General features: G+C 39.3%; 1 protein-coding gene across 1 annotated transcript in view; it reads left to right on the top strand.

Annotated features, from left to right (window-relative positions):
- Positions 1-568, top strand: part of LOC144009095 (uncharacterized) — a 10,699-nt gene extending 10,131 nt beyond the window's left edge. The window contains exon 5 of the mRNA XM_077508603.1: positions 70-568. Within this exon, the coding sequence (XP_077364729.1) occupies positions 70-161 (92 nt within the window). The 3' untranslated portion in view covers positions 162-568. The remainder of the gene's footprint in view (positions 1-69) is intronic.
- The last annotated feature ends 10,848 nt before the right edge of the window (positions 569-11,416 follow it).

Below are 11,416 nucleotides of genomic sequence, written 5' to 3'. Positions count from 1 at the left end.
TGTGTGCTGTAAAGTATATACCATAGCTATCCCCAACAAAAATAATTTCTGATGTCATTTGTTTTACAGGAAGCCGTCTGACTGAGGCCAGGGGTTACAAGGAGATCACCAGTGACTTTCTTTGCACCCAACGCTCTACGGCCAACTGCACAGTCTTTTGACTTCTATGATTTACTTTCATTGTTGACAGAAAGTGCAAACTGTACAGAAAATGATCAATCGTGTAACATTTAATATTGCAGAAATATCCTTACTTTATCTTTCATTTATTCATCATGAACGAGGGCTGTTGTTGACACAGACACATATATAACTAGAGCTGCGAGCAGCTATAAAGGGCCCTAGCAGCACGGGCCACGTTGGGGTACTTGCACGTTGGGGTATTGGCACGTTGGGGTACTGGCACATTGGAAGCAGAATTATTTTGAAAATGGCATAATAAACCTTTACATGTGATTTTTTTTTTTTGCAAAAGTATATATACCCATCATCGCTTGTACTCATTGCACAATGTTGCTTTTATTGTCCATAGTGGCTATCAAAAATAAATAAAACAAAATAATGTCAAGGTGCTCCTATTTTTGATGGTAAATGTCCTAAGAATTAAACAGGGTTTATCTTTTATTCATTACTTTTATTTATTTATGACTCGCAACCAGAATGAAGGATGGAAGCCTAGTAGATGATTAGGTATTGTAAACAGAAGTGACTAGTTGGACCACTGATTGTAATTAACTCATTTACTCCCAATAACGTATAAATACGTTTTTTTTAATGTTCTAAGTGTCCCAAAGAGGTATTTATACGTTTTTTTTGTTTTGTTTTTTATGCTAGAGCATACAGAAGGCTTTGATGCAGCCTCTCAACTGCAAAGAACGGTTGCAGAAATGGTAGTTATTAAACAAACGGCCAGCAGGTGGCAGCAGAGCAAAGGAGATCAACTAGGGCCATCTAGAAAAAAAGCTCAATTACAATTTTAAATAGATTTGTGAAAACTAGCTCTCTTCTAATGCTAATTGTTGCAAAACGGAAACAGATCGAAACATACTTTTTTTTCCTGATGAATGAAGAGACTTTAATCTTTCTTTTGATAGGTTCCATGCTTTTATAGCAATTGAACACAATATTCTGTGGGCCTTGCAAAATCAGTCAAAATCCAGTAAAACAGCCGGAAACGAACGGGATTGCTTCTGTGAAAATGGCTGGGAGTGAATGATTTAAGTAAAAAAATAAATAAAAATAAACAGTGATTTCACATCCATCATTCTTAATGTATGCCAACATTGTTTAGATATTTGCACCTATAAATGGTAAACACATTAATGGACTTTTTTTCTATCTGAGTTTGAAATGTCCGACAGTATTGAATGCAACTGCAATTCGGCTCGCTGAACGCTGCCAATGTTTTTACGTTTCCGTTCGTGGCTAGTACTTGCTAACGCCGGAGACTTGTGCTGGATCATACAATGACAGAGTAATTAACTGTCTTATCGTCCTTAATTGGCAATTAAATACAATTTCAAAATGCCGTTGTGTTGATGTGTGGAAGTCGACCGTCGCGTGAGGACCAGTCTTGAGCTGTGACGCATACCACGTGGTGCGTGGGTCATTTTCAAAATACAAATAAGGCAATTGCCTTGGCGTTATTGAATTACTTAGGAGGCTTTTATTTTGAAATTGGCCTACAACCAAAACGGTGGCGCTTGATGCATACGGATCATGGCTCAAAGATGAGCAGTTGCACCGCTCATTAAAACATGCACTCGCTGCGTGCGACTGGATTAATTTTTTTTTACCAGCACAGGCCATACAGCTGCCCGCGTTTGCGGATGAATTGGTCGCAGTGTCGAGCGCTGCAGTAGAATGGACCTTACAGAAACCGGAGTGGAAGGCGTCAAAAATATTATGTTCCTGTACAAAGGAAGTCAGTTGATCAGAGACCACCTTCGCTAGACTTTAGACAAGAATGGAAGTTTTGATATTGGTCTAAAATTTTGGGGATCTGATGGATCCAGATTAGTTTTTTTGAGAAGTGGTTCCAGAAATGCATGTTTAAAACAACTGGGAAAAACAAACAAAAACTAGAAGTGGGCGTGGTTTGATTGGAAATGCGTGGGGCTTACATCGTTAGTAAATTTTTTTTTTCCAATTTCACACTTAAAGGCACCGAACGCAAAATAGATAAGATTAGATTAGCCTTTATTGTCATTATACAAGTACAATGAAATGAAAGCTCTGCCATAAGTGGACACATAATAGACAGATAAAAATATATACAATGAAATAAATAGGTTAAAAAATAAAACTAGAGCTGCGAGCAGCTATAAAGGGCCCTCGCAGCCCGGGCCACATTGGGGTACTTGCATGTTGGGGTACTGGCACGTTGGGGTACTGGCAAGTTGAGGTACGGCACATTGGAAGCAGAATTTCTTTGAAAATGGCATGATAAACCTTGACATGTGGATTTTTTATTTTTTTGTAAAAATACCGTTAAGTTGGGTATTTTTTTTTTTATGCCTCAAGGGCTAAGTGGCGCTGTATATATAATGGAATGTTGTCATCGGGATACCTTCAAGCCTTGACTCTAAACATACATGTCAAGTGTGGGATTTTTTTGGAGCATGTACCGTGGAGTTATTAAGCATATCCTTCATTCATGATATTGCTTTTAATGTCCATAGAGGCTATCAAAAATAAATAAAAAAGTACATGTTTGGATAAGTCTGATGCCAGTGAACATTTTGAGTGGTGGAAAGTAAAAGAATATTCATAAATGACTTAGTATGCCTCAAGGGCTAAGTGGCGCTGTATATATAATGGAATGTTGTCATAGGGATACCTTCAAGCCTTGAGTATAAACATACCTGTCAAGTTTGGGAATTTTTGGAGCATGCACCGGGGAGTTATTAAGCATATCCTTTTTCATTGCGAAACGTGTTTACAATTTTTGTAAAAATACCGTAAGTGGGGTATTTTATTTTTCATGCCTCAAGGGCTAGGTGGCGCTGCATATATAACTGAATGTTGTCATATAGATAGCTTCAGGCCTTGACTATAAACATACATGTCAAGTTTGGGATTTTTTGGAGCATGTACCGGGGAGTTATTAAGCATATCCTTTTTCAGTGCGAAACACAAATTTTGATGCCCCGCCCTCATCATATAGTATTTCAAAAAGTCAACATTTTTCCCCCTGTCGTTGGCTCAGGTCTTGACATGGTCCAGGTCAAGTCTTAACTCAGTCGGATGAAACGTGTAGGAGAAGTGGGCAAAAGTATGCCCCCTGTAAATGTGCAAAAATTGTCAAAAATGGGACATTCAAAAATTCGTAGCTCACTTCCTGTTCATTTTAGCATATGGGTCCAAGAGACTTTTTTGTAGGTCTTGGGCTCCCTCATACACCTAAAATTTTTCGTAGATCTTGCTTAAACGTACAATCGGGCCTGCTTCGTTAAAAATTTCTAGGGGGCGCTATTGAGTCTTTTTTTAAAAAATAGCACAATCAACAATAAAATATTGCTCATTGTACCAGGCCAGATGTGTGTGCCAAGTTTCATGAGTTTCTGTGCATGTTTAGACCCTCAAAACTGGCGTTGTTTTCTTGGCGAACAGCGCTTAGCCACGCCCACAGCAATTCGCGAAAACTCACAAACTTCGTGTTGTGACATCGTGAAGGCCGAAACCCTCATCTGAGCAAATATGAGGTAGGTCCAGTTAACGTGTCTGGAGAAAAACGTAGAAGAAAATTCGTAAGAAAAAAAAAATGCCACTAGGTGGCGTTATCAGTAAGATGAAATGTAAGTTCGTAGATGTCTTTAGGGCTGGACTCTCATCAAATGTGTGAAATTTTGAGAAGATAGGATCATCTGGGTCAAGTTAATGCAGCTTTTATTGTCACGAAAAATCTTCAGATTTTGCGTCACCGTAGCGGCCACGCCCGTTGGCCAAAAGTTACAATATTCGGCGTGGGGCATGATCAACATCTTAAGGCTTTTCTGAACAATTTTCAACTGGATCCCTTCAACGAGCTCAGCGCAGTAGCTAAAAACGTAAAGTATGACATTTATTGTTACCACTAGGTGGCGCTATATGTATAACTGAATTTTATCGTATATATGTTTTCAGGCCGTGACTATTACGTTGCCTGAGAAGTTTGAGATTTTTTGGAGCTTGAACATGGGAGTTATTAAGCATTTGCTCTTTCTGGAAAAATGAAATTTTAAAGGCAATATTTGATGCCCCGCCCCCGTCATATAGTATTTCGAAAAGACGAGATGTTTTGCCAAGTTGTTCTCTCAGGTCTTGAGATGATAAATGCCAAGTTTGAAGTGAATTGGATGAAAAATGTTTGCAAAGGGGGAAAAAGCATGACCACAGTGAATGTGCCAAAATAGGCCAAAATTGGACATTAAAAAATTCATAGCTCACTTCCTGTACATTTTCGCTACATGGTCCCAATTGACCTTTTGTGCGTCCCGGGGTGCTACAAGTGTCTGCCAATTTTCACAGCTCTAGGTCAAACGTGCCGGGATTGTTTTTGTTTTTTTTATGCTAGGTGGCGCTATAGAGTAACATTTTTATGACAACGTCAGAATATCAAATTTTTCGCCGGGCACGAAGAGTGTGCAAATTTCGGTGAGTTTTCGTAAATGTTTAGGTCCTCAAAAATGCGATCGTTTGCGGAGAATAAAGTATAATAATAATAACTAGAGCTGCGAGCAGCTATAAAGGGCCCTCGCAGCCCGGGCCACGTTGGGGTCCTTGCACGTTGGGGTACTTGCACGTTGGGGTACTGGCACGTTGGGGTACTGGCATATTGGAAGCAAAATTTCTTTGAAAATGGCATAATAAACGTTTACATGTAGAATATTTTTTTTGCCAGTGTGTGTGTCAAGTTCAACGGGTTTTGGTGATTGTTAAGACCTGCAAAAATCAGCGTCCTTTTTTATTTTTAGGCAATGAGTTGCCCTGATTGGTGTTTTTTGTAAAAGTGTATATACACATCATCGCTCGTTGTACTCATTGCACAATGTTACTTTTATTGTCCAAAGGGGCAATCAAAAATGAATAAAACAAAATGGAAACGTACATACGTTTGGATCGGTGTGAAGCCAGTGAACAATTTGAGTGGTGGAAACTAAAAGAATATTCATAAATGACTTAGTTATCACACTTAGAATGAGTGTACATTTTTTGTACAAAATACCGTATGTGGGGTATTTATTTATTTTTTTATATAAGCCTCAAGGGCTAGGTGGCGCTGTATTTATAACTGAATGTTGTCATAGATATACCTTCAGGCCTTGATTATAAGCATACATGTCAAGTGTGGGATTTTTTTTGGAGCATGTACCGTGGAGTTATTATGCATATCCTTCATTCACGATATTGCTTTTAATGTCAACAGAGGCTATCAAAAATAAATAAAAACATATATATGTTTGGATAAGTCTGATGCCAGTGAACATTTTGAGTGGTGGAAACTAAAAGAATATTCATAAATGACTTAGTTATCACACTTAGAATGAGTTTACATTTTTTGTACAAAATACCATATGTGGGGTATTTTTTTTTATATAAGCCTCAAGGGCTAGGTGGCGCTGCATATATAACTGAATGTTGTCATAGAGATAGCTTCAGGCCTTGACGATAAACATACATGTCAAGTTTGGGATTTTTTGGAGCATGTACCGGGGAGTTATTAAGCATATCCTTTTTCAGTGCGAAACACAAATTTTGATGCCCCGCCTTCATCATATAGTATTTCGAAAAGTCAAGATTTTTCCCCCTGTCGTTGGCTCAGGTCTTGACATGGTCCAGGTCAAGTCTTAACTCAGTCAGATGAAACGTGTAGGAGAAGTGGGCAAAAGTCTGCCCCCTGTGAATGTGCAAAAATCGTCAAAAATGGGACATTCAAAAATTCGTAGCTCACTTCCTGTTCATTTTAGCATATGGGTCCAAGAGACTTTTTTGTAGGTCTTGGGCTCCCTCATACACCTAAAAATATTCGTCGTTCTTGCTTAAACGTACAACCGGGGCTGCTTCGTTAAAAACTTCTAGGGGGCGCTATTGAGTCATTTTTGTAAAAATAGCACAATCAACAATAAAATATTGCTCATTTTACCAGGCCAGATGTGTGTGCCAAGTTTCATGAGTTTCTTTGCATGTTTAGACCCTCAAAACTGGCGTTGTTTTCTTGGCGAACAGCGCTTAGCCACACCCACAGCAATTCGCGAAAACTCACAAACTTCGTGTTGTGACATCATGAAGGCCGAAACCCTCATCTGAGCAAATATGAGGTAGGTCCAGTTAACGTGTTTGGAGAAAAACGTAGAAGAAAATTCGTAATAAAAAAAATTGCCACTAGGTGGCGCTATCAGTTAGATGAAATATAAGTCAGTAGATGTCTTTAGGGCTGGACTCTCATCAAATGTGTGAAATTTTGAGAAGATAGGATCATCTCGGTCAAGTTAATGCAGCTTTTATTTTCACGAAAAATCTTCAGACTTTGCGTCACCGTAGCGGCCACGCCCTTTGGCGAAAAGTTACAATATTCGGTTTGGGGCATGATCAACATCTTAAGCCTTTTCTGACCAATTTTCAAATGGATCCCTTCAACAAGCTCAGCACAGTAGCTAAAAACGTAAAGTATGACATTTATTGTAACCACTAGGTGGCGCTATACGTATAACTGAATTTTGTCATATAGATGTTTTCAGGCTGTGACTATTACGTTGCCTGAGAAGTTTGAGATTTTTTGGAGCTTGAACATGGGAGTTATTAAGCATTTGCTCTTTCTGGACAAATGAAATTTTAAAGGCAATATTTGATGCCCCGCCCCCGTCATATAGTATTTCAAAAAGGCAAGATGTTTTGCCCAGTTGTTCTCTCAGGTCTTGAGATGATAAATGCCAAGTTTGAAGTCAATTGGATGAAAAATGTTTGCAAAGGGGGAAAAAGCATGACCACAGTGAATGTGCCAAAATCGGCCAAAATTGGACATTAAAAAATTCATAGCTCACTTCCTGTACATTTTAGCTACATGGTCCCAATAGACTTTTTTGTGCGTCTCGGGGTGCTACACGTGCCTGCCAATTTTTGTTGCTCTCGCTCAAACGTGCCGGGCTTGGTTTTTATTTTTCTACGCTAGGGGGCGCTATCGAGTCGCATTGTTGTGACGACTTAATAATATCAAATTTTTCGCCGGGCCTGAGGAGTGTGCAAAGTTCGGTGAGTTTTCGTGAATGTTTAGGTACCCAAAATCGCGATCGTTTGCGGAGAATAAAGAAGAAGAAGAATAAGAATAACTAGAGCTGCGAGCAGCTATAAAGGGCCCTCGCAGCCCGGGCCACGTTGGAGTCCTTGCACGTTGGGGTACTTGCACGTTAGGGTACTGGCACGTTGGGGTACTGGCATATTGGAAGCAAAATTTCTTTGAAAATGGCATAATAAACGTTTACATGTAGAATATTTTTTTTGCCAGTGTGTGTCAAGCTCAACGGGTTTTGGTGATTGTTAAGACCTGCAAAAATCAGCGTCCTTTTTTATTTTTAGGCAATGAGTTGCCCTGATTGGTACTTTTTGTAAAAGTGTATATATACATCATCGCTCGTTGTACTCATTGCACAATGTTACTTTTATTGTCCAAAGGGGCAATCAAAAATGAATAAAACAAAATGGAAACGTACATACGTTTGGATCGGTGTGAAGCCAGTGAACAATTTGAGTGGTGGAAACTAAAAGAATATTCAGAAATGACTTAGTTATCACACTTAGAATGAGTTTACATTTTTTTGTACAAAATACCGTATGTGGTTTTTTTTTTTATATAAGCCTCAAGGGCTAGGTGGCGCTGTATTTATAACTGAATGTTGTCATCGAGATACCTTCAGGCCTTGATTATAAGCATACATGTCAAGTGTGGGATTTTTTTTGGAGCATGTACCGTGGAGTTATTAAGCATATCCTTCATTCACGATATTGCTTTTAATGTCCACAGAGGCTATCAAAAATAAATAAAAATATATATATGTTTGGATAAGTCTGATGCCAGTGAACATTTTGAGTGGTGGAAACTAAAAGAATATTCATAAATGACTTCGTTATCACACTTAGAATGAGTTTACATTTTTTGTACAAAATACCGTATGTGGGGTATTTTTTTTTCATGCCTCAAGGGCTAGGTGGCGCTGCATATATAACTGAATGTTGTCATAGAGATAGCTTCAGGCCTTGACGATAAACATACATGTCAAGTTTGGGATTTTTTGGAGCATGTACCGGGGAGTTATGAAGCATATCCTTTTTCAGTGCGAAACACAAATTTTGATGCCCCGCCTTCATCATATAGTATTTCGAAAGGTCAAGATTTTTCCCCCTGTCGTTGGCTCAGGTCTTGACATGGTCCAGGTCAAGTCTTAACTCAGTCAGATGAAACGTGTAGGAGAAGTGGGCAAAAGTCTGCGCCCTGTGAATGTGCAAAAATTGTCAAAAATGGGACATTCAAAAATTCGTAGCTCACTTCCTGTTCATTTTAGCATATGGGTCCAAGAGACTTTTTTGTAGGTCTTGGGCTCCCTCATACACCTAAAAATATTCGTCGTTCTTGCTTAAACGTACAACCGGGGCTGCTTCGTTAAAAACTTCTAGGGGGCGCTATTGAGTCATTTTTGTAAAAATAGCACAATCAACAATAAAATATTGCTCATTTTACCAGGCCAGATGTGTGTGCCAAGTTTCATGAGTTTCTGTGCATGTTTAGACCCTCAAAACTGGCGTTGTTTTCTTGGCGAACAGCGCTTAGCCACACCCACAGCAATTCGCGAAAACTCACAAACTTCGTGTTGTGACATCATGAAGGCCGAAACCCTCATCTGAGCAAATATGAGGTAGGTCCAGTTAACGTGTTTGGAGAAAAACGTAGAAGAAAATTCGTAAGAAAAAAAATTGCCACTAGGTGGCGCTATCAGTTAGATGAAATATAAGTCAGTAGATGTCTTTAGGGCTGGACTCTCATCAAATGTGTGAAATTTTGAGAAGATAGGATCATCTCGGTCAAGTTAATGCAGCTTTTATTTTCACGAAAAATCTTCAGACTTTGCGTCACCGTAGCGGCCACGCCCTTTGGCGAAAAGTTACAATATTCGGTGTGGGGCATGATCAACATCTTAAGGCTTTTCTGACCAATTTTCAAATGGATCCCTTCAACAAGCTCAGCACAGTAGCTAAAAATGTAAAGTATGACATTTATTGTAACCACTAGGTGGCGCTATATGTATAACTGAATTTTATCATATAGATGTTTTCAGGCCGTGACTATTACGTTGCCTGAGAAGTTTGAGATTTTTTGGAGCTTGAATATGGGAGTTATTAAGCATTTGCTCTTTCTGGACAAATGAAATTTTAAAGGCAATATTTGATGCCCCGCCCCCGTCATATAGTATTTGAAAAAGGCAAGATGTTTTGCCCAGTTGTTCTCTCAGGTCTTGAGATGATAAATGCCAAGTTTGAAGTCAATTGGATGAAAAATGTTTGCAAAGGGGGAAAAAGCATGACCACAGTGAATGTGCCAAAATAGGCCAAAATTGGACATAAAAAAATTCATAGCTCACTTCCTGTACATTTTAGCTACATGGTCCCAATCGACTTTTTTGTGCGTCTCGGGGTGCTACACGTGCCTGCCAATTTTTGTTGCTCTAGCTCAAACGTGCCGGGCTTGGTTTTTATTTTTCTACGCTAGGGGGCGCTATCGAGTCGCATTGTTATGACGACTTAATAATATCAAATTTTTCGCCGGGCCTGAGGAGTGTGCAAAGTTCGGTGAGTTTTCGTGAATGTTTAGGTACCCAAAATCGCGATCGTTTGCGGAGAATAAAGAAGAAGAAGAAGAAGAATAATAATAACTAGAGCTGCGAGCAGCTATAAAGGGCCCTCGCAGCCCGGGCCACGTTGGGGTCCTTGCACGTTGGGGTACTGGCATATTGGAAGCAAAATTTCTTTGAAAATGGCATAATAAACGTTTAGAATATTTTTTTTCCAGTGTGTGTGTCAAGCTCAACGGGTTTTGGTGATTGTTAAGTCCTGCAAAAATCAGCGTCCTTTTTTATTTTTAGGCAATGAGTTGCCCTGATTGGTATTTTTTTGTAAAAGTGTATATACACATCATCGCTCGTTGTACTCATTGCACAATGTTACTTTTATTGTCTAAAGGGGCAATAAAAAATGAATAAAACAAAATGGAAACGTACATACGTTTGGATCGGTGTGAAGCCAGTGAACAATTTGAGTGGTGGAAACTAAAAGAATATTCATAAATGACTTAGTTATCACACTTAGAATGAGTGTACATTTTTTGTACAAAATACCGTATGTGGGGTATTTTTTTTTCATGCCTCAAGGGCTAGGTGGCGCTGCATATATAACTGAATGTTGTCATAGAGATAACTTCAGGCCTTGACGATAAACATACATGTCAAGTTTGGGATTTTTTGGAGCATGTACCGGGGAGTTATCAAGCATATCCTTTTTCATTGCGAAACACAAATTTTGATGCCCCGCCCTCATCATATAGTATTTCGAAAAGTCAAAATTTTTCCCCCTGTCGTTGGCTCAGGTCTTGACATGGTCCAGGCCAAGTCTTAACTCAGTCGGATGAAACGTGTAGGAGAGGTGGGCAAAAGTCTGCCCCCTGTGAATGTGCAAAAATCGTCAAAAATGGGACATTCAAAAATTCGTAGCTCACTTCCTGTTCATTTTAGCATATGGGTACAAGAGACTTTTTTGTAGGTCTTGGGCTCCCTCATACACCTGAAAATATTCGTCGTTCTTGCTTAAACGTACAACCGGGGCTGCTTCGTTAAAAATTTCGAGGGGGCGCTATTGAGTCATTTTTGTAAAAATAGCACAATCAACAATAAAATATTGTTCATTTTACCAGGCCAGATGTGTGTGCCAAGTTTCAGGAGTTTCTGTGCATGTTTAGACCCTCAAAACTGGCGTTGTTTTCTTGGCGAACAGCGCTTAGCCACGCCCACAGCAATTCGCGAAAACTCACAAACTTCGTGTTGTGACATCATGAAGGCCGAAACCCTCCTCTGAGCAAATATGAGGTAGGTCCAGTTAACGTGTTTGGAGAAAAACGTAGAAGAAAATTCGTAAGAAAAAAAATTGCCACTAGGTGGCGCTATCAGTTAGATGAAATGTAAGTTAGTAGATGTCTTTAGAGCTGGACTCTCATCAAATGTGTGAAATTTTGAGAAGATAGGATCATCTCGGTCAAGTTAATGCAGCTTTTATTTTCACGAAAAATCTTCAGATTTTGCGTCACCGTAGCGGCCACGCCCTTTGACGAAAAGTTACAATATTCGGTGTGGGGCATGATCAACATCTTAAGGCTTTTCTGACCAATTTTCAAATG

This window comes from Festucalex cinctus, chromosome 20, assembly GCF_051991245.1.
Source record: "Festucalex cinctus isolate MCC-2025b chromosome 20, RoL_Fcin_1.0, whole genome shotgun sequence".
NCBI lineage: Eukaryota > Metazoa > Chordata > Actinopteri > Syngnathiformes > Syngnathidae > Festucalex > Festucalex cinctus.
This window is presented reverse-complemented; position numbering and strand designations above follow the sequence as displayed.